Source organism: Lissotriton vulgaris, unplaced genomic scaffold, assembly GCF_964263255.1.
Source record: "Lissotriton vulgaris unplaced genomic scaffold, aLisVul1.2 SCAFFOLD_1876, whole genome shotgun sequence".
Lineage (NCBI taxonomy): Eukaryota > Metazoa > Chordata > Amphibia > Caudata > Salamandridae > Lissotriton > Lissotriton vulgaris.
The window spans coordinates 293151-317468 of NW_028245941.1; the positions used below are offsets into that span (position 1 = coordinate 293151).

The following is a 24318-nucleotide window of genomic DNA, read 5'->3' on the forward strand; positions in this document are numbered from 1 at the left end:
GTGCAGGTTTTTTTCCAAAGACAATCCTTTTCCTTATCAAAGTCGGCAATCCTTGGAGGGGGGTGGGGTACTTTGGCAGTCACTTTCCAGATGGCGAGGTTAATGGATAGCGGACTTTGTTTCTCATGGTTTGGTCTTGCAGCTTTTTGAGGATTGGCCTTTCAGAATTGTCTGAGACAACCGTGGAAGCAGGTCTTGACATCAAGGCTTTTTTGTGCACGAAAGAAGGTACAGGAATGGATGGGACCTTTGGCCTCTAAGGGTGTTGAGGTTCTCAGTGCCGGAAGGTGTCTTCGGATGCGATCGCTGATGGGAATAGACATAATTTGGCTATGATGCCTTTCTAGGAAGCCGACCAGAGCCCAAATTCAATCATACTCACAAGTCTGGGCGTGGTCTTTGTAGGAGACCCAGACTCCGTTGAAGTGAATGGAGCCTCTTCTTCCTCCTCTTCATCAGTGACTGATGTACTGGAGCCAATCCCTTCTGGCATGGAAAGCTGAGAGGAAATGCCCTAAGACTCAACGTCCTCTTCAGCGGTGTGGGGGGCCTGATACCCATAGATGTCTTCGACTGGTTATCTCTGCAAACTGAGGTGAGTCCAGTGTCTCAGAGAGAACACAGGATTTTTTAGACCGAAAGGCAAAGCAAGAAGCACACTTGGTGTCATTATGCTCTTGGGTCAGAAAAAGATTAGGTCAGCCCAGGGATATTTAGCGTGGCATTGAGGACATTTTGGGAGTGGCGTTTGTGGACATTCTCTGACGTAAAAGACGGAAGATCGAGAACACGAGGCTCCAGAGGACCGTGGATGGCCCAAGGGACTGGGACCTGGAGGTGTGCAGTGAACTCCAAAGTTTATTGGTGTGAAGAAATATTAAAAGCGATACTCGCTGCAACCTTCTTTCTCTGAGGTGGGAGTGGACGGAAAACTGTGAGGACCCAAAGCATGAACGTGAAACAAGTTGAATCCGGGTGTGCCATCAGTACACATTCAAACCTGATGGCGCATGAGACCAATATAACAATGGAGCCCATGTGCACTGCCACCTAAAAGGAGGAGTCACACTACACATAGGGCTAGATGTAGGTAATTCCCATTTACAGACTCTTAAATACCAAATTTTACCGATTCGGTATTTAAGAGTCTGTAAATGGAAAGGGGGCAGATGTAGGTAATCTTAAAATCTGAATTACCGAATTTGTAAAATTCAGTATTTACTGATTCTGTAAATACCGAATCGGTATTGCCCATTGATTCCTATGGGCCTTGAAGCCCATAGGAATCAATGGGAAATACCGATTTGGTAAATACCGAATCCTGCAAGGGTGCAGGGGGTGTCACTTTGACACCCTCTAGCATCCCAAGTGCCCTAAGGGCATGTCTGTGTGTCACATGGCACAGGTGTGCATGCACACCTGAATTCGGTATTTTACCACACAATAGGATTGTGTGGTAAAATACTGACTCTTAAGGGCCTGTGGCACTGTAAACTGTGCCACCTACATGTGTAATTACAGAATCTGTATATTTACCGATTCAGTAATTTACCGAATCGGTAAATATACCGATTCTGTATTTTTCAGCCCCCTACATCTGAAAACCCTAATACCGGTCGGAAACGGCCGAAATGGGCCGTTTCCGACCGGTATTAGGGCTCCTACATCTGGCCCCTAGTGACTAAAAACGCCTTTAAAGAGAACCAACTTGAAACGTTCGAGCCCTACACTAGATGGCAGGAGTGCCCAGAGCACGTGCATCTACAGCCAACCAAGCTACAAACAAAGCAATTCACTTATGTAGGAATGTGTTTTTTACGAACCAGTATCACTGCCGTTAGCACAGTGAAATAGAGGGGTCCCAGACTGGGAATAGATCTCAAGGGTCGAAACGTAGACTATACCGACCACAATACCAGCTTCTGGCCAAAAGCGGGATTAATCCAGCCATATCAGAAGACTGTTTTTCATGTGATTCTCTCTGACTAGTTGAAGCAGCTTAATGTGGCCCTTGAAAAGGGAGCCATTGCAAATAATTTCATGACTGTATAATAGAATGAAATGCAATTCTATCTCTGTTTTAATGAAATTAAGTGTTTTCTGCACTCAATCACAGATTTCCTTCACAACACCAGCACTTCCCCACTCCCCCTCCCTGTTGCGCGCGTGGGCACAAAACAAAGTATAAGGAACCAATGAATGTAATTGATTGAATACTGTTATAACCAATAGTAGGTTGCGGGTATGTTGTGAATAAAAACAACCATACCACTGAGATATATTTCTTGTATATTCATTAATTTTGTAAGTAAAGTTTTCTATGAATCTAAATCTATTCCCAGTCTGGGACCCCTCTATTTCTAATACTCAACTACCCAGGTCCCTTTGACTAATTGGGTTAACCCTTTCTTATATACCGTTAGCACAGTGAAGGCACTATTATCCCGTGTGGGTATTTTCTTTTTGTTTTTTTTGGAAAACCTTTATTGATGATTCAAAGCACACAGCTATTCAGCCTTACATCCCTGAGGCTAGGCAGCAATATAAAGAGCGGAGAAAAGGTGCGCACAAAACAATTCAAGGAGCAAATCAGGTTTAATTTTATAATATAAATATGAACCTAAGAAAACAAGAAAGGAACCTTAAGGGAACAAGAAAAAAAAGGGGGGGCGGGGAGGGGAAAGGAAAAGGTGGCAAGGCAGGACATAGGAGCGGTAAAGCACAAATCCAGGGGGCAAGTGGGACCTTTTAGCACTCTGAACTAAACATATCGAAAGAAGCGTACAATTGTGTGGGGGAGAAGAACCAGGATGACGTTTAAGTGAAGCATTGGGCGGAGGGAATGGCTAGGGAGAAAGACGAACCTCCAGCGGACCTGCGTCAGGGGGCACACAAATATCACCTCTATATGCATTCCACGCCCCCCAGACAATCCCCCACATCTTGGGCTTACCCCTAGCTAGGTACACAGTTTTCTCGGCACCAGTCCATATTAGTTTTCCAGAGTCCCACGGAGGGGGGAGTCAGGGCGCCCCATTTTTGAGCAATATCTCGCTTGGCCACCATGTACCCTAGCGTGACCCAGCGGGTTTGTGCATTAGTGTAGTCAGTCGGACCCCACACGTTCAACAAGCAGCGTCGAGCTTCCGCAGACAAATCAACACCAGTCACTTCACGCATAACCGCATGCACCCGTTCCCAATAGGAGGCAATGGCCTGGCATTCCCAAATGGTATGCATAAAGGTGGCCAGTGCACCGCATCCTCGCCTGCAAAGGCCATCCAGGGAAAGCCCCATATGAATCAACCTGGGGCCAGTGACATAAACCCTGTGGAGTATCTTCAGCTGAACTAAGCGCAGCCTGGTCGAAATTGCTACTTCCTTGGGGGAGGACACCGCACACTGCCAATCTTCATCATCCAACTCAATCCCATCACGCACCCACTGATCACGCACTTTCAACAACAGGTCCGTCCGAACATTTATTAGCTTTTTATAAGTCAGGGAAATGGCGCTGTCCGGCATATGGCCGTCCAGCACCCTATTCTCCAGCGGGGACGACTCAGGGACCTTCTCGCCAACAGGCAGGGTAGACGTAAGGGCATGCCTCAACTGTGCATACCTAAAGTATTCTGTGGCACCCAGTTGGAATTCAGTCAGCAGAGTCTCAAAAGATTTAATTTCTCCTCTGGCCATCACATCAGCCACCTTGGAAATGCCAATGAGGTCCCACCGGTCAAACCCCTTCGAGTGCCACAACCTACCCAGCAAGTCGGAGTCATAGAGGGGAGTGGCCATAGTGAGCCTACCCTTCCACCCCAGTGCCTTCGTAATGGCCCTCCATATATGTACAGCGGTCTTAGTGGGACCAGTCAATTTTCCGTCCAGAGATCTAGAGTACAACGCTCTGTAGTACATCCCGTCATTCATGAGCCAGCGATCCATGGCGTACCCCGGACTCTCCGCCGGTCCATAAAAGCCATGATTAAGAGCAGCCAATTGGGAGGCCCAGTAGTACCGGCGGACGTCAGGCAAGGCAATACCGCCGTCGTACCACGGAATAGTCAGTTTAACTACGGCTATACGCGGCCTACCCTCCCACAAGAGGGTCCGCTGTAGACCTTCAATTTCCTTGAAGTACTTGGAAGGGACGGGGTCCTGCGTATTCTGGAGCGCGTATAAGAATCTCGGCAGGGACATCATCTTGAACAATGCCGCGCGGCCCAACAGGGACAGCGGCAATCTTTTCCAACCCTCCACATCGCGCCTGAGGCGCGCAAGAGGGGGAAGCAAGTTGTTGGCGTATCGTGCCCGGGCATCCGTTGATATGTAGATACCCAGGTACTTGAATCCCTGCTGCGAGACCTGTATCGCACAGCCCCTAGGAAGGCGTGGAGTGTCTCCGCTAAGCACATAGAGGTAGGACTCGGACCAGTTGATGACTAGGCCCGAGTACCCACCGAAAGTGCGCAGTACGTCAAACATCACAATCAGGGACCGACAGGGGGAGGTAAGGTAGAGCAGGATATCGTCTGCATACAGCGAGACTCGATCCTCAAAGCCAGGCGACCACTTGATCCCACAGATATCAGGGTGAGTGCGGATCCAGGCAGCGAGCGGCTCAAGCGCCAAGGCAAAAAGGAGCGGTGATAGCGGACAACCCTGTCTAGTACCCCTGCGCAAGGTAAAGGAAGCCGACATCCGGCCGTTGACCGTTACATTGGCCAAAGGGGAGGCATAGAGAAGCCGGACCCAACTTATGAAGTCGGGGCCAAACCCAAACTTGGACAATACCGCCCAGAGATAGTTCCATTCGAGGGAATCAAACGCCATCATTGCGTCCAATGAAGCCAGGACAGTCGGCTCGCAAAGCTTGTGCACCCGCGCCATGACAGCGTGAAGCCTCCGAAGATTAAGATGGACCAAGTCTGCGATCACACCCACGAGCCGATTAGCCAGCAACTTAGCCAAGATCTTGGGTTCGGCATTCAGCAGGGAGATCGGGCGATATGATCTACAAAGGTCTCTGGGCTTCCTCTCCTTATGAATGACCACAATAGTGGCCAGGCGCTGATCCAGTGGGAGTTCACCGGCCTCCCGGGCCTCCAAGAACATGCGCCGCAGGGGCACTGCGACGGTATCAGCTTTAATCTTGTAGAGTTCCACCGGAAGACCATTGGGACCGGGAGCCTTGCCAGATCGCAGGGACCGTATCGCAAGCGCCACCTCATCGGCCGTAATACCCCGGTCCATGTCGTCACGCTCGGTGTCTGACAGACAAGGGAGCTCAACCCCTTCCAGAAAAGAGGCCGAGTCTGACTCAGTCAAGGTGGAGACCGAGGTGTAAACCGTCTCGAAGTAGTCGGCAAAAGCTGAGGCGATAGCACTGGGGTCAGTAACAACCACCCCGTCCTCGCCCAAAATCTCAGGCACTACACGGGAAGCCAACTCCCTCCAATCCAACCAGGCAAGGAGCTTGCCCGCCTTGTCCCCAGCATCGTAGATCCTCCCTTGCTGTTCCCTGCCCATCGCCTTGGCAGCGTCAGTGGCAGTGGCTCGATACTCCGACTGCTTTAGGGAGAGAGCGTGCAACAGTTCGGGCGTCGGGTCTAACGCCAACTGGGAGTCCAGGCCCTCAATGTCCGACTCCAACCGCACCATTTCCTCATCCCTCCGTCTGCGCACCTCGGCTATCAGGGAGAAAGCTTCTCCTCTCAGGACAGTCTTGAAGGCCTCCCAGAGGGATAGGGTCGACATTACCGTACCCGTATTCTCAGTGAAATACAGGTCGATGGCTTTAGCTAGGAGGTCTCGAGTCTTGGGGTTGCGGAAGTACCAGGGGTTGACCGGCGCCACCCTGGTCGTCACCGCAGTACCAAAGTCAAAGGACACCCAGACAGGGGAGTGGTACGATATACCTCTGGCCATAAGGCGGGCTCCAGAGACGGTCGATGCCTGAACCGCCGGAGTCAAGATGTAGTCAATCCTGGAGAGGCTACCGTGTGCGCCCGAGTGAAAGGAGTATTGCCGCTGGGCAGGGTGTAGAAGCCGCCAACAGTCAATAAGGCCCATACTGCTCAGGAAATTCGGGAGCCATGATTGCGCACAGCGAAGATCTCTGGACGGAAAACGGTCAAGGGTTCCCGACACCACAGAATTAAAATCCCCACCAAGTACAGCGTGTGGGTATTTTCAAATCCAACATAGCATTCCATCCTATTACTTGAAGCTATAAAGATTCAACCGCCTGCACAAGGAGCAGAGGAACGAGGACCTTTCATGCCTTCCTCCACTGGGGAGACTGAAAACCAGCAGTAAAGTTTGAAGAAGATGAAGAAAGACTTGCTGGTTCTCAAGACCAGGCTGGCCCCAGCGTTTTCCAGATGAGGTGTCTATGTAGGGTGCAACAAGCAATGGGTGTCCTATTCATTTCAAAAGCATCAAATGTTACCTATTTGCCAGTGAAGGTAAAACAGGATTTCACCAGAGCGACAAACATTCTTGTGGCAGGGGAGAAGGAGAATGACCAACGTACACTTCTAAGGCATCAAAGGCACACAGGACCCTGGATTCACCCTTCACTACTGCAGGTCCTCAGAGAGAGCGAGGGGGCACCCGAACCACACGGCGTGCTGAGTCCATCTTCTGTCACTGCATGTATACATTTACAGCGAGCAGGCTATGGCGTCCCACGAAGGCAAAGCGCCTAGACCATGTTCCAATGCTCCATATCCTCACTGACAGGAAGCACACAGGAAACTAGTTCCATCTTCCGTCGCTGCTGTGCTCTCTAACTGTGGCATCAAGAGCAAGCACGTAACAGCTCCGTCTTGCATGTCCTGCAGTGAGGGAGTTGGGAGGCCTTCGGCTGCACATAGGACACTATGTGGATCTTTCCATGTGTTCTTGTTGCTTTTGAATGTGTCTCCATTTGAAATGAAATTAAATGAAAAAGGATTTATAAAGCGCATGGCTACCCGGGAGCGTCCCAGCGCTTTCAAATGATCATTTAATCTTCTTGCCCTGACATCATCATGAGTCCCTTCTTTACACCCTTCTCTCAAACGGGCCCATCACCTAAGCTGTAAAAGTTTTCCCCTTATCAGCCAAAACAAGGGACGTCCTTCCGAGCCCGCCATACATGTGATGTTTCGTTGGCCTTACCTCCCGATCATTATTGTGAGTTGCCATCGAAGACAAGCAGGGCTCGATGCTCTCGTGCCAGGGCAGCGCATCCTCTTGGTAGTTATCCAGGAACCTGTTCAAAATCCTGCAAAAAAAGCAGAAACAAGAGGGTCAGAGAGAAATAAACCAATCTATGCTCAATGGGAAAGGCACCACAAAGATCTAGCGTTATGTTCTCGGCCCAACACAACCTGAACAGGCCGCATCACAGAAGCAAGCATACGGGGGAAGACACGGATCATCAACACAACGCAAGTTGAAATGCAGCATCTTGAACTTGCACAGGATTCTTCACGAGTGTACACTCATCAGGTCCTTCTTTCACAGTGTCAGCCCTTCAGACTGCTTTCTGCTCATAAAGCACTGAAACCTCATCTCACTCTGCAGCAACTAGATGATCTACAAGCAATACTCTCCAGTATCTCTTCTACTGCCACCACAATTCTACCGGAGATTAACCACTGGAGCACCTTGTTACGGAGGCTATAGTTCAAATGAATGGAGTCATAGTTAGAAATGGGGTTTCTGGTTCTCTAAGGAACTCACCTAAGCCAGGCAGAACCCCCCACTCTAGTCAGGGCAATTCATATACACATCAAAGATAACCTACGCTCACCCTCTCGTAGCTTGGCGCCAAGCAGGCAGGTTTGTTATAGGAGGCAATAGGTAAAGCATATGTGCAACACATTCACACAGCAACACAATGAATACACCACAGAAGAGACTCCGCACAGGATTATTTACAGATAAGTACAGACAGAAAACAATGTTTCCTGATGTATTCCTTTTAAAAATGCTGAAAAATGCAGAAATGTGTGCTTTTATTGACTTTCCATGCTGTCTGCTGTGAATTCCAAAACAATATATTAGCAATGAGACAGCATGAGGAGTCTAAAAATAAGTTAAGATATCTTTAAATACAGGCACATGTTAAAATATATTTGTAGTACATTGCAGCTATTTACTTGTGATTATGTTTTGCCATTTTTGCCTGCTGAATTTGCTCAAACGTTTCAGGAATCACAGTATAAGGGCATGTTTATCAGTTAAATAAATGTGGAAATGCACCATTTTTTTTTACTAGATTTATTCACAAACCACAAAATAAATATGGATAAATACTAATAAGATGGCCAAAAAAAAGAAATATGGATAAATACAGACTGAAATGTAAAAAAATTTAATACCATAAAACCGAGAGCCCTAATAATACATAATACTCAACTTAAAACAACATGATTCATAAATACTGTGCATACTATGCAAATACTGAGATAGTACTCGTTATCCTGGACAATGCAAGAACCAAATCGACATGCATTATAGTTGTAATGCAAGTTAGAATAGGGGCTGTCCAGTTCTTCGGTTTTCGGAGGCAAGGAGGAGATTTGGTCAATGAATTGGTGGCCTTCTTCTTTAGGAACCTGTCCACTGCCCTCTCAATCGGCTCGGAACCTAGGTGTCATCTTTGATACCAAACTCTCCTTCCAAAAACAAGTCAGTAGAACGACCTCCACCTGCTGTGGTGTTCTTAGAACCTTGAGGAGATGAGTTCATTATCTTTCCACCGATGCCCGTAAACTGGTGACGACGGCCCTAATCTCCTCAAGGCTAGACTATTGTAACTCACTGTACCTGGGAATTAACAAATCCCAGATACAGCGTTTGCAAACAGTTCAAAACGCAGCAGCTCGGTTTGTTGCTGATGCCTCGAGGCTCGCCTCAGCCACTCTCATTAGGAAGGACCTTCTCTGGCTTCCTATCCAGGCCAGAATAGAGTTCAAGGTCCTATGTCTCACCCATCGTGCTTTGCGCGGGCTTGGCTCTGAAGACATCAAACCCCTGGTAACTCCGTACGTCCCCGGCAGGGCACTTCGGTCAGCCAATAAAAAAACCTTCTGCTTGTCCCTAAAACCAGCAAAGCCAGATGGGGCGACAGAGCCTTCAGCTCTTGTGCTCCTAAAATTTGGAATACCCTCTGGCTGAGATCAAGGAACTCACTTCCCACCCCCTCTTCCGAAAGGCCCTGAAGACCTGGCTCTTCAGGCAGGCCTACAACTGATCTTCCCTCCCGTCTTTCACCAAACAGCTCTTTATTCCATCTCTAGCGCCTTGACGCCCTTGGGCAAAGTAGCGCTCTACAAATTCTCTCTCAACTCAACTCAACTCAACTCCAGTTGTGGGAACAGAATTGCAACTCCACCCCAAGCCCTGGAGTCATGGTGCGATCCTTGGGAGGGAGGGGGGCGTCCTCTCCCCAGCCCACACTGTCAAGATCCAGCTGCCTCCAGCTGCCTTTTCTGAAGCGCACCGCCTTCCCTCTTCTGAAGCTCACCGCCTTCCCTCTTCTGAAGCTCACCCCCTTCACTCTTCTGAAGCTCACCCATTCCCTCTTCTGAAGCTCACCCCCTTCCCTCTTCTGAAGCTCACCCATTCCCTCTTCTGAAGCTCACCCCCTTCACTCTTCTGAAGCTCACCCATTCCCTCTTCTGAAGCGCACTCCCTTCACTCTTCTGAAACGCACCCCCTTCCCTCTTCTGAAGATCATCCTATCTCTCTTCTGAAGCTCACCCCCTTCACTCTTCTGAAGCAGCCTTCTTACGGATTGCAAGTTATGACACAACCTTTGCAGAGGGAATCTCGTAAGGACGCTCCAGGTTCACATCTTCAGAGGTGTCCAGAATGCTTGCATTCTGGAGAGCCAGGTAATCTGCAAAAACTGTGTGGGAAGTGAACAGCAGATTGGCTGCTTCCCATCCGTCATCGTTGTCACGTGGTATGACTTGGGATATTTGGACGCAGTCTGTACTCAAACAAAAAATATCATCCAAACTTTGCCTTTGCTTGTCTGTGGCCAAGGAATGATCCAGGATACCTCCCTCCCTTTACAGAGCCTCTCCCACCAGTGTCTATGAATCCCACTTGAGCGCTGCAATATGGCCTTTGTGTTAGGCGTAGGCTTCGAAGTTGTGTCCCAGTCAATGAAGTGGCAACTGGCCGGGGCTAGGCTCTAGCTGAGTCTGGAGGAGCAACCGCCAGAGTAAGTCTAGGATCAGTTAGTAGGAAGGAAGAATCTCCTGGTGCCGTCCTACGCTGGGCCCAGAGAACACATTATATTACACAGTTAATAAGAAATTAAGTGTTGATCGAGGTTTCGCACAAAATGTTCAATTAAAAAGTACATCAAATTTGAGTCTTGCATAGTAAGTTAAATTCATATCCTTCAAGCTGGAGCCAAAAAAGTGACCGCCGTAGGATTCTTTGCTCACCAATACAGAAAGAAATGCTGAACAGGATTATACCATACTTGGCCTGAACAAAAAGTACCCTTCCCTTAAGAATAAATAACAAAAACATATCTGATTTTGCCTTTGGGGTCACGGACCAGGGAGCTGTGTTTGGAGCCCCCAGCACACCCGGAGCACACCCGGAGGTCAGCAAAGAAACACGCGAAAGTACTTAGGGCCCATACTGTATCTTCTGCAGAGACCATGGACCTGGAACCGGTTCCGTGGAAAATCCAACATGGGTCCTCTTGTTAGCCAGAGTGCACAAACTCTATGGGAGGGTTTGAGAACCCTTGGGGGAAAAAAGCATGCATGAAGGCCATGCACAGCGGCGGCTCTCCCCTGTGACAGCAAGGTTGGTGGCTAGCTGCACATGATGAAAACATACTCCAGCAGATATCAAGGACCTAAATACTGCTACATACAGCCAATCAGTTCACCCCCAGATCAAGAGAGACAGAAAACAGACTGTGTTCAAGGACTGACTTGCTGCTGTACTGAGCCAGCATGCCAATAAATGAAGGACAACTCCAAGACCAGGACTCTTTACCCAGTGCCAACCCCTCATCTCACTAAACGGGCAATCTGCAGGCATCACACTCCCAAAGCTAGGGCAGCATTACCTGAGGATTCCAAGCTGGATGGTCTTCTCCGTCCGAAGCTGCTCAAGGTTTCTCAGCAGCATCAGGAACCAGTTGCGGTCTTTGAGGAGCTCAGGAATCTCATGTTCCACAGACGCAGAATCATCACAGATAAGTCGCTCCAGGGCAAGAATGATCTCTTTTGGTAGACTGATCTCCTTCAAACTGACAGATAACTTCTTCAGATCTTTACCCTTGAGGTAAAAAGGTGAGCTGGAATCTGCAAGACACAAGTAAGATGCTATGTACACAAATGTGGCATCATACTGCAATAGCAAACGGGAAGCAAGAAGACAAAGCTATCTGTCTAGAACCTAAGTGCTCCAGTGCTATTATCTTTGATAAGAGTCAAAAGCTTCTGAAACATTTCATGTTGACAAGCTGAGAGGGTTCGGTCCACGATTATTCCTCCAGTACAAACAGTATTTGTTTTATTAGCCTGTTAATCTTTAAGCTAATGGGTGAAGCGACAAAACACACCTCAGCTTGTACGATCCATGTGCAGGCAGAACATAAACTCTCAAAAAAGATGCAGCACAGGTGAATCTATGAAACATTACTGCTAGATAAATCCAGCAACAAGTGAGTAACTCTGTCTCTCCTGGCACAACACTGTTTAAAAATACACATGATTTTCTTTAGTCAACATTATCTCTGCAGGAATGCATCAACCAATGTAGGCCGCATGCTCACAGCCTTCAGTGCTGGCATCAAGTGGCAGTGGATGTAGGTATGTTGTATGTACATTGTGTCAACATTGCAAGCAGAGCGCTCTTTACAGAGCGAAGTGTGACTGGAGGAGTATCCGGTTTGTGGACTCTTACTGCTTCATAATGCAGTGTACTTTAAAGTGTGCGATCTCTGCTCCTTCCTAATAGGTTGATTACTCTTCATGGATACAGGGATGTAGTTGTGTTAGTTCATTTCTCTTGCACTTCTTCATCTCCAATCTGATGGTCTCCTGGCTGCGGGTGTGCCGAGTGCCTCCTGAGTTGGTGCGATTGTCAGCCAGATAGGAACGGGTGCCGGCTGTGATGGCTTTGAGGATGATGCAGCTAGTTGTATGAATGCTAACCACCTGCAAGTGGAACCAGTGAGGTTCCATTCGAGTGGGGGCCTCTTATCCCTCTCTTTGGGTGGTAACAGGCCATTCTGGGAAAAATATCCTCTTCTCTGGGAAAAGTCCTTGGCAGAACTTCTCAATTTGTATAGGAAAAAAATAAGCTACAAGAGAGAAAAGCAACTGAACGATTTGGCAGTCCCATGCAAAGACCGTGCTATTACTAGGAAATCAAAGTAAAGGCATAAGTGCAAACGCTACACAGGCACAGAGAGAAGGCCACTACAGGAAGCAGCTGTGAGAGTGACCACCTCTGGATTCACACTGAGACAGAGTGGGAGACATCTGTGCTAATAATCCTACACCCTCGGGAAAATCTAGGCATTGCCAATGCTACTTCCTAAAGCCAATATAAAAGTAGTCTGTTTGAAGTGTGTCTACTAGGAGACGTGCTCAGAATGTAAAAGTGTAATCAGGTCAGCTGTTTCTTGGAGATAGCGAACCCCTAAAGAGAAGTCCGAGGCCCTTCCCATGTAGAACGGTGGCATTCACTTTTAACACTTTTTAAAAATAATATTTTATGCAAACATCTTCTCTTCATTAACCCTTTCCATGCGGTCGCGATTCCCCTGGTGTGCTGTAAACAGCACGAACAGGGGCGGGCCGTGACGAACCCCAGCCGTCATCAGCACACGAGCACTGTAGTGCATGACGGCTGGGGTTCGTCATCAGCATGGAAGGGGTTAATATTAATCTTAAATCAAAATATTGCACAGGTAAGATAAGAATGTCAAAAACCTTCCTTAATCGAAGATACAGATAAACAATAAACAGTAGGCCAAATGTCATTGCTGCACCAGGCCCCATGAACTAGGCCGTTACGCAGGAGACACAAGCACACAAGTACAGGCAAAGGGGATCAAACAACCAGTCGCCCCAACACTTTCTCCCGAATCACTTACACTAGTGCCCGAGGCCAAGATCCACTCTGTATTTGGTGCCCAAATTCGAATGCCGTTCTCCTTGCTTTTTCCCTTTCCAAGCATATAATGCCCTTTCCAAATCATAGCTTGGCAACAAACATGATAGCCACTGATGGAAGACGGCAGGCAGAGTCTAACCCGGCTGATGCAATACATACACAGTCAGAACACAGTCCTAGCCACAAATACAAAGGATTGGGACAGTTTGGTAACTTCACTTTGTATCCCGAACAGGATTAGTTTAGGAGGTACACAAGTTTTAACTCATTGTTCCAGCTGACCGCAACTGCCACCTCCACTGCCACCATCCGATCAGACGTTTACGCTCTGCCTGCACATACCCGCCGCAACGCCAAAAGCAGAATAGCCTTCTCCTACCTTGTACCCAAAACTTGCAACAAAATCCCAATACGCATAAGAGCCTCCTCCTCACTTCTGATATCCTGCAAGAAGCAGACGTCCTGGCTCTTGAACTAACACCCGGCAGATGAGCTACACCCCTGCTCCAGCGCTGGATACCCTCCAGGTGAGAACTGCGCTTTACAAATCCAACCAACATAACATAGAAGGACGAGTTAAGCGTGACCTTTCAATGCTGTTGTGTGGAACAACTATTAACAATTTCACAGAATCCAAAACAGTTCTGGATGGTTTATCCAAACAGTTGATCCTATGCCCAAATCCTGCAACTGCCCCTACTAAATCGAGAAGAGGTGGCCGAGAGGAAACAAACCAGTGTGTCACCTTTTACCTGACAAGTCAGACTCAGTGTTGTCCTCATCCACCGGCAGCTTGTGTTCAGCGAGGCGGTTCTTGATGATCAGGGAAAGCATCTCACTTTGGGGGCTGGCCATGCTCTCACAGCAGCTCTGTAGCACCATATGGATGCCACAGTTCATCAGTTGTTCTGCCAGACCTCTGTGACTGTTTATTAACATATTCACCACTAAAAGACCGTTCTCCACCGCCGAGAGGCACCTGTAAGAAGAGGACAGAGGAGAGGTCAATTCTGTCACTGAAGATCAGCAGCTACTGTCGCTAAGATGACAGAACAGTAAAATGTTTGTGAGTAAATGAAAAAGAAAGTTTTACAACTCTAAAACTATGTACTGTTTGCGAATCCCATGCTCTTGTAGGATTGGCAAAAAGCAGCAAATAACCCAAGATTCAGTTAAAAAACTGTGCTTTCCATATAATAGTAACGCGGTCTCTCTGCTTCTAGAGTGTACAGAGGCTTCTGCAGTCTAGAGAAACTCTAGGTCGGTCACTGCTTCTTTCACGTGATATCAAATTGATTATTCACTGAGAAAGTGTGTAACAATTTGGTGCATCATACCAATGAATTGCAAAGATGAATGTGGTCTTTTAGGTTAACACTCAATCTTTTACCTGTTTAATATTTGGAACAGCTATCCCATTCATTTAAGAAGGACTCATCCTGTACCTCTGAAAGAGTTCACATTTGGAGGTAATGATCAGAAGAATCAGCTGATGATTGCAGATTTGAGGCAGCTGCAGAGACGTCACCTTTATCTAGACACCGCTCAGGGCACTGTAACAGATGATCTTTAAGACTCAACTGTGGCAGCTGCAGTATTTCTGGAAACACCCATGGGGAAGCACTGAGGGTGGAGACCTCTCTCACAACACAACACAGAACAGAAGACATGTGTGCATGGCTGAAACTACCTGGAAGATTTTGAAGGATACACTGGAACACCCCAGTGACCACCCCAGTTAACGCTGGAGCCATTCTGTCCCGTCAGTCTCAATGGCATAAGTAATTGCGTAGAATGCTATGTCTGGGAACAGGTTTAAGGTTGGTCCAGGGTTATGGAGGTTAAGTAGGCTCCAACGGTGACAACTGGAGTCATTTGCCACTGATGAATTGAGCCCCCTGTACTACTGAACCCCAAAACAAATGCTTTGTACTTCACTCTTAATGGTAACGACTCGAGCGAGCCAACGATAACTCCACATACTAGTTTAAAATAGAAATTCTCAGCCAAGTACTACCCAATAAATGAATGTCCAGGTAGTGCTTTAGTCTTACAAAAGAAAATTACAATGCTACACAAAATATATATATATATATATATATATATATATATATATATATATATATATATATATATATATATATATATATATATATATATATATATATATTGTGCTTTAACAATAAATCAAGAAAAGCACAACTCATTAGCTCTTCCCAAACAGAGATCGGAGTCTAAACATGACCCATGAAGATCACCTGCACCTCTGTGTTCCAATTTGGCCACTATTCTGGGAGTGAACGGGGTCTGGAATAAAGGTGGATTTTTTTTGCTTGTCTTCTGAAGAAAAACAATCATATTTTCACTAGATGAAATATTTCCTGTACCTAAGTGTCCAGCTACCACTAGTGGAATTCTTTTTCAACTGACTGAAGATTTGCCGGCTCATTAGACAGGGTAAGATGTGGACGTTCTTCTGAGCTGACAATTCTTAAAGCAGGAGCATTCTCCTAGACAGGTAAGACAGAGAATGGAGCACTGCCCCACACACAGATGCATTGGTTTATAGGAGCGCTTTCACCACCATTCCTTCTTGAAGCAGGTGGACAGCCCTGTGCTAGGGTGTTTGTGTCGTGCAATGTTCAGATTTGAAGAACACGTTGCTTACCTTCGGCAATGCTTTATCTGGTAGAGACTATCTAGCCAGAGATTCCTTACCATTGCGTATCCCAAGGCATCAGACTGGATCCGCAAGATTGCAAATCTGATAACATTTCTACTGTCAAAGTTAAAAGAACGGGAACGCTCAGACAAGTCATGATGCATCTGTTCCAAGTCCTAGTTGACCCTTTGATTTATTGACTGGGGTGTTCCCTATGGGAATGTCTGAGACCAACACCTACTCCAATTAGAATGAAAATCATTTTTAAAGCACCATTTCACTTTTTATTGCGACAACGGAATAATCCAGAACTCATGACGGTGGACGGCTCCTCCATGGATGGAGAAGGCAGCAATGAAATGAAACCTGAACTTTAGCCCACAGGGACCGACATGAAAAGGCATCCAATGCCCAGTTCCACTAGAGATAGGGATGAACTTACAAATGTAAAAAGAGGCAAAATTTGACGCTGCTGGAGGTTCTTACCCAGGGGTGGCAAGCATCTTCGTAATAGCGGCGGGGATGACACAGAGCAAACTGTCAGAGTCGGGGCTGGCGGCAGAGCCGATGCTAGCAAAGATCTCACGCATCACCTGAGCATCCGCATGGCTGAGCTGATAGGCTTTCGAAGAACTATGAAGCTGGAGGTTTTCCGCACCTGTCAACACCTTCAGGACCTGAAAACAGAGAGAAAAGAGAAGCATGAACAAGCCTACAGGTTCAAGTGTTCCTTTCTGCTTATCCACAGGTAACAATTCAACATTACTTGCTGTTTTTCTTCTAACGTTTGTTGTTCTACAAATTGAGTTTTGCTTCTAAAACATTTGAGAAGCACCGAGTTAGAAGTGTCCATCAAAGGTTACTTTGCAAGAAGAGAAAAACAGTGTATGCCCTGAAATTCTTTTTTTAACCATCCTGCAATAAGTAGATAAATAGAGGCAATCAAGTTAGGGTGAAGCAAAATCAAGTTAGGGTGAAGCAATCTAGGTTTTCAGGTGAAGTTGTGTCACAGACCCTAAACTATTGCCGAACATCCACTATGATGACAAACCAAAGAAAGAAGCACACTCCTCTCCTTTGTCCTCCTTCACAACCACATTACTTCTGGAGAAGTGTAAGGAATAAAATGCTGGCACCTACCGCCAGGGCAGCCTGCTGGACAGACGCGGAGCTCGAATGTTCTTCCATGCCCGCCAGCACAGCTCTGACTCCGCCTTCTGTGGCAAAGGGGACTCTCCAGTCGAACTTCAGCATCAGTCTGTAGACTGACTGCAGAACCATCACCATCACTTTCTTCTCCTTCACCTGGTTAGTTAACAGATCCACCAGCATCTTCACCATCCTCTCCCTAAAGACATGATTTAGAGATCAGCGTTCGGTTCTTTGATAAACTTGTTGCATATCATCATAAACCACAAAGCGCCTACCAGCTAATTAGAACTAAGGATATCATTACATTACATGACGTGGTATATTTTTGCCACAGAATTCTAAACGGGAAAGGTCTTCGAAACCTTCGATTAAACTCTATTGGCTCAATCGCAATCTTAGATCGTCTGGAACAGCTAAAGTGACGATTTCCAAGGATCACTGAGCTCGTCTGGGTTGCAGATCCTTTAGTCTACTTTCAGATAAAACGTAGAACCTTCTACCCCGGGATCTCAGTATGAAGCCCTCAGAAGTGCTTTTTCGTAGGAATTTGAAAACCTGGTTCTTCAGGCAATTCACAGTCGTTTAGTGACTATGGTTGACGTGTTGTATACTTCTGACTGACAGAAAAGGAGAAAACCTAGCGGGGGACACTCCGTATTGGAGTAACCTGGCGCTTTACAAATTTCTAACATAACATCACATCACATGCACTGTTGTCACCTTGCACTGCTCTTTACCAATATTTCAATAGGGGTCTAACTGAACGAACCTGTGGGCAGATCTCGTACAAAGCAGCCAGGATGTACATGCTGGGCCGTCTAAATCAAGTGCCTCGCAAAAGAAGGAAAATATGAATAACTCTGTAAGCGTCTGTTCATAATCTGCAGGGCTGTAGATTCACGGGCTCTGCATATCCTGCCATCTACCACTGAGCTCGGCCGCTTCAAGGTTGTTTTTGTTTGAAGGAGTCTTTCCAGACATAAGATGTACTATGACTCCTGCATTAGTGGGCAATGTGTACGAGCACCAACTCCATCGAACATTGTTTTTCGCACAGTGGGTGGATATGTATGTATGGAACGCGGACTCAAAGTGGCATGGCAAGAGACAAGTGGTAAGAAGAGAGATCGGCATGGTGGCCTCATACCCACGCAGTCATGAATGATAATCCAAGTGTACACTGATATTACTTCAACTCTGTGCTACTTACGGCAAATATTTCTATGTTTACACTGCTATGTATACATGTTACACTGTGAAAAACCAACTAAGATACTCCAGAAATGGAGGGATTAGCAGCAGACATAAGGTTTTAGGAAGGAGAGTGCGCTCATGTGAATCTACAGCCCTACACGCAATGAACAGATACTTTCCAGGTATGTAATATTTTCCGTTTGTAGCATGTGTTGCTGAGGTTATACATACTCTGCTTAGACTGTAAAGCAGTACTCTCTATAAGCGGTGGTTAACCTGTAGATGGTGCAGATGTTAGAAATAAAGTTCTTAGTACTGTTTGGCCAACCATGGACTGTTGACAGGAAGGTTATCCACAAAACAGTCTGTAGCAGAGGTGTGTGGAACTTACTAGGTGACCATTTGTATTTGTCAGCTAGGGGGATCAAAAAGGCCATTGCTGCACATATTTTGTGGGCCGAGTGTGCCCTGGGGAGGGAGAGGTAGGATTCTTTTTGCTTTGTGCTAGCAGGACTGGATGTACTTAACTATCCACCTAGCTATGCCAGTCTACGAGATGGGATGTCCCTTGTAGTGTTTGGCAAAATCTACAAAGAGTTGGTCAGACTTCTGGAAGGACTTATTCCTAATAATATAGTGCATAGTGTTAGATCGCACATGAACAGCGCTCAGCCAAAGAATTTGCCTGCGTAAAGAAGACTGGAACTTCTAAAGTTTGACTGAAGTGGATAGGAGATACCACTGTGGTGAGGAACCTTACAATTAGTTTTCAGAACAACTCCATCCTTGCAACCTTGAATGAAGGTCTCTTTTGGGGTGCCTAGTCCTCACTGATGCTTCTGAAGAAGTTATAGCTATAAGGAAGGCCACCTCCCTTAAGAAGAACTATGAAGGGCAAGAGTCCAGGAGTTTGCAAGGGGGACCCAGGTGCCTGGTGAGTACAGCATTAATGTTCCCTGCAGGGGCACGGGAAGTGGGGGATGTGGCCCCCTGGGAGGTACAATTCTCTTGATGACAGGGACTCTAACTAAAGACACATTTACCCAAGTGTGCATGTAGGCAGCAAAAGTGGGCAGGTATAGGTGTATGGAGGTGTAGGCAAGTCCTAACTTTTGCAGGTGCAAGAGGTAGCCACCAGACAAACATTTTCCACTTTTGCAGCATAATACGCCTGAATAGTAGATCTGCAGGCTTTGCGCAGGACACTCATGCAGTCCTGCAGGAGGCTGAAATAGACAAACTTTAAATCCTCTGGTGTCAGATCACTAGGTTGAGTTGTCTGGGGTCTGTGCGCCCGTTTAAGCCTCGCTTCTCTGTAATAAGATTTGGCCTGTTGGGAAGCTTCTGAATATCTCTGGCTGTCTCAACGAGGCAAGAGCCATCAGGGTGAGTGTGAGGGATGTTTGAGACATCTTCCAGTTAGGGTATGAGTGAGGGAAGAGGAAAAATGTAGGCCAATATCCCTGACTAGTTAAGCCATAGATCATTGCACTTGGAGTGTGGGTACCTGGAGGCAAAGTTAAGGCCTTTTACGTTGCAGTGGGTAGTGACTGGATCTATATGTGGGGCTCCACAATGGTGGGAGTAGAATTTGCACTTGTGGACTTGCTTATGCGTCTGTGGAGCAGGATGACAAAGTGGCTGAAAACTGCCAGCAGTTGTATGCGGTGGCAGATGACCCAGGGCCAGAGCGGTAGAGCTAGTGCTAGGCGCTGGAGAGAGTGCCAGGAGCTGGAGAGAGTGCCAGGAGCTGGAGAGAGTGCCAGGAGCTGGAGAGAGTGCCTACCATCTTGTTTCTGGAGGTAATACATGACGGTCATACTGTTTGATGTGAATTACCTGAAAGGTAGCGCTGAGAGCCAGGTGTATGGCTACTGAGCTTGAGGTAGTTGCTGTGGAGCCCCTGGAGAGCCTTATTCCCTGCATTGTCACAGTGTCTAAATGAGTCCCTCAGCCTGAGATAGAAGCATCTGTGGTAATGGTCACCTGCGGGACAGGGCCTGTGAAGGGCCTGCCCTGCAACAGACTGTTGTTGTTCCACCACTGCAGAGAGCAAGAAGAACTGGCCTTCACAAACACTAGCTCCTCCTAATGCCCCTTCACTGGCGACCACTGCTCCATGCGGCACCGCTGTGATGGACGCACGTAGAGTGTGGCATACGGTACTCGGACGATGCAAGAGCCCATCATCCCTAGAGGGTACATTATAGTTCTGACTGTGAGGTGATGGCTAGGTTGAAAAATAAGTAGCAGCTGCTAAAAGGCCAACACCTTTTGTTGGTTAGGGTGGGCTTTGCCTAAAATGGCATTTAGGAGAGAACCCCAAGAAGGGCTGGACTTGGAGGGGTTAAAGGTCAGACTCTGGGGCATTTATGGTGAATACCAGGCAGCAGAGCAGGAATACTGCTGCTTGGGTGAGGGTGAGACATTGGTGCCTGCTGGTGCTTTTAATCAGTCAATAGTCGAGAAAAGGGAACATGTGTGCTACGCCTCTGTAGATGAGCGGCTCCCTCGCCAGGCACTTGGTGGACAGCTTTTGGCAGAGGCGACACCAAAGGGTAGTACTTTGAGTCAGTAAGGCTGGCCCAATGCCAGAAAGTCGTGGTAACAACACCTTGGTTGGGGTGAATGGGGTATGAAAGTCAGCATCCTCGAGGTCCAACATAGTCATGCGGTCCCCCTGCAGGAGCAGAGAACTGACATGCCAAAGGGCTGTCATGTGGCGATGCTCAGAAAGGATGTATTGAGAGAGGGATCGGAGGTTCAGGACTGGTCTCAAGGAGCTGTTCTTCTTGGCAATTAAAAAGTAGAGACTAGGCACATTTGTCCCTGTGGTGAGGGAGAACCCTCTCCATTGCTCCTTTAAGGACGAGCAGTTGTACCATTTTCTGATTAAGTTCTCTGCTGAGGACATGTATGCAAGGTGGGAGGATGGGGAGAGGTTGTGGAATGTTCTAGTAGCAGTGGTGGACAAATATGAGAAGCCACTTGTCTGAGGTGGTTTACTCACAGCAGAGAAGTAAATCCTGCAATCTCCCAGGTGACGTGATCAGAGGGGGAAGAAGGACAAGTCAGTATTTTGGAGGTGGAGACCACGTTACCAGGCGCTTGATATTGCCCCTGTAGGTATAAGGACTGTTGCCTTTGATACAACATGGAATGGTAAGCAGACGAGGCTCCTTGTCTAGGCTGCTACCTCTGGGAGGAGCCCCAAGCAGCCAGAGTTTGAAGGTCACTTATCGATTATACAAAGTCACCGCCCTTCTTGATCTTCTCCAGCATCTAGTCAATATGTCGTCCAAATAGATGCCCCTTATCGCATGTGAGGTAAAGAAGATTCTGCTAGACCTCTGGCATAAACCCAGAGATGCGGAGCCGGTTATGCAGAATAAGGAGGACTCTGGGGTTAACCTCCTTCCCTGTTGTCTATATCAGCAGCATCTATGGCGCAAAGAACGTTGGTGATGGTCTTGCCCATGGATACAGTCTCCTCCCTCTCTTCCTGAAATCCTACAGGAGATGTTGGAGCAGCTCCTGCACCTCCTCACACTGAGACCTGTCGCATATAGAGAGAAGCGCAACACAACTGGATCTGCACCAGTGGATGATGACACTTTCAGCCATCCTTTTGTCCGCTGAACCAAGCTTCTTGCTCTTTTTTTTGTTAGGCGTCAGGGCATCGTCGGTGACCTGAGAAGAAGTCCCTTTGCAAGCAGTACAGACTACCAGGCATTCAGGAGGGTCATAGCCCCTACCAGGTCACTAGGGGAGGGCTTATAGTTCTTTCTTCATCTTGGGTGTTATTACCCTTGCCTTCATGGGCTCTTTGAATGTCTCAAGACTGATTTAAACATGCTCTTGAGCAGGGCAAATGTACCCTCCGCTCTGATTTCAAAGCATTGTCACAAGGAAGTCCTCGTCTACCTAAAGCGTTTGCATGTCTACCTTGCGAAAAGTGGCTGCCTGCTGGATGCCCTTGTGATACGCCGTAGTATCCAGTGGAGATGCGCTGACAGGGTCAACATCATAGTTGTCATCTGTAGGCCTGACACGAAGGGGGAGTCATGGGGTCAGCAGGGACAAAGGGGCTGCCTGGGTATGAGAAGGAGCCTGGGGACACATCAGGTAATTCTGCCAGAGGGGTGAGGGAGGTGTGCATGACCACCAAGGGTGGTGATGGAGGAGGCAGTAACAGAGATGGAAGAAGTGGAGATGGATCAGAGGGTGGCGGTGCCCTTATCTTTATGTTTCTTGGACAACGTATTCGAAAGGGTCTCTTTTGCGGGTTCCACCTGGAACACAAGCCTCTTTCTTTGGGGCACTGCATCTGTATGCTCAACCTCCTCTTGTAATCTTTACAGGATGGGCTGTCTGAATCTTTAGAGCAGGTCGTCAATGGTGCTCTTAGCGTCAACACTAACTTCTCAGTAGAAAGAGCCTGGGTGCCTCCATCAGCAGTACATTCGGCTACGAGTGGTTTCGAGGCTTGTCAGTGGCCTTGGGCCGTGTAGGGCTCGACAGCTGTAGGGGGCTTACACCCACGTTTACGTCTGTTTACAAATTAGAGGTCTTCATCTGGTGCCGACCCGAGGCAGCGGCCCTTGAGACACTATTGTTGCACCTTTGGTGTGAGGTCTCTTAAGAGGCTTGCAATGGGTGTTGGGACAGCCATATTTATCACCTTCGGCGTGTTCCTGACATGAGGGATGCTGGTCCTAAACGTCGGCAGATTCTCCTCTTAATTTCCTTCTGGGTTGGAATCTGGAGGAAATGGCCTCTGGGCTAGGTGTGGGGTGGTCCGTCAGGATGTCAGAAGGGCCTGCATCCTCTCTTTCCTCAGCTACAAAGGGGTCTTGCCCACCAAAGATGTCAAGGTATTGGAGGTGGATTGCTGATCCATCTTGCTGCGTGCCCAATGCTTCTCCTTTCTATATCGTATGGTTTTGTTCGACCAAAAGGTGAGGTTTTATTCACAATAGGTATCGCCGTTGTATGGGGAGAGAGTGAGATTACAGACCTTGTGATGGTCCGACAGAGGGTACTTTGCATGGCACTAGGAGTAGCACTGGAAACGTGTCCATTCCATCACCCTTTAGCCTCCACATTCTCCAACGTTGAGAGGGTTCATGGGTCTGGAATAGCGTTGGGGGCCCGGACGTTTGGGGACTTGGTCGCTAGACATAAGTCTTTGGGTTATGTCAACCAGAGGAAACACAGCCGACGAAGGGATTCTTCAAACACTGGGAGTTGACTTTTTCACTGAGGGCATGAGAAAAAAAGAGAAAGTACATCAGATCTTGAAGCTCCGTCTGTACACGTCCGAAGCAGATCCCAGAAAAAACGATCGAAAATTGAGTCGTGCTCATGCCCACTGCCCACTAAGGGAGGAGTCACAGTACAGCTCATGACTCGAAAGACTTCTTTGAAGAAAAACTTGCAAATAGCCACGCCCAACACTAGATAGTAGAAGTATGCAGAGCATGCAGTGGCGTAACGAAACTTTAGGGGGGGGCCTTGCAAGTTACATGGAGAGGGTCCTCCACACTCCAGACCCAAGCCTGTCGCTCTTGGACAGTGCCAGAGGGGGCCCCTGGAGCTGGGCCCCCACGCACCACAGGGCCTGTTGGGGATATCATTACGCCACTGAGAGCATATGTATCTAAAGCCATACATTCTACAAATGGATTTCAATATAATATAGTCACGCAAAGGTGGTTCCGTGTTTGCCATGAAAGTAAGTGATTATATTAAGGAGGGAATGAGGCAACTAATGGATCACAACACTTACTAATCTTTAGAAGCAGATCCCACAGAAGACTTGAGCAAATAAATTAGGAATATGGTTGTAAAGTACAGGAGCTTAAATCTCATTGATAAAACAATAGCCAATGTACTTGTTCGTCTTGAACCAAGACCTGGGAGATTGTATATGCTTCCAAAACTGAGCAATTCTGGGCACCCCATCATCTCTGGCATGGATACAGCCACTGAGAGACTATCTTTATTTGTTTACCAGCTCTGCCATCCCATTGTCCAGGAACTACCATCATTTGTTAAGGATATCTATCAGTCACTTCCTTCAGATTACAAAACAAATTAAACCAAACCTACACAAGTGATGATGACACTCTCCTAAACAATGTACCCTCCATTTT

General features: G+C 47.4%; 1 protein-coding gene across 2 annotated transcripts in view; it reads right to left on the minus strand.

The window, feature by feature from the left end:
• The window catches only part of LOC147666222 (cullin-9-like), a 326973-nt gene that overhangs the window by 161892 nt on the left and 140763 nt on the right, over positions 1-24318 (minus strand). For both annotated transcript variants that reach the window (XM_086949198.1, XM_086949199.1), the window contains exons 9-13: positions 16958-17165; positions 16304-16494; positions 13908-14134; positions 11096-11333; positions 7165-7270 (exon numbers count right to left, since the gene is read on the minus strand). In XM_086949198.1, the coding sequence (XP_086805324.1) occupies positions 7165-7270; positions 11096-11333; positions 13908-14134; positions 16304-16494; positions 16958-17165 (970 nt within the window). The remainder of the gene's footprint in view (positions 1-7164; positions 7271-11095; positions 11334-13907; positions 14135-16303; positions 16495-16957; positions 17166-24318) is intronic.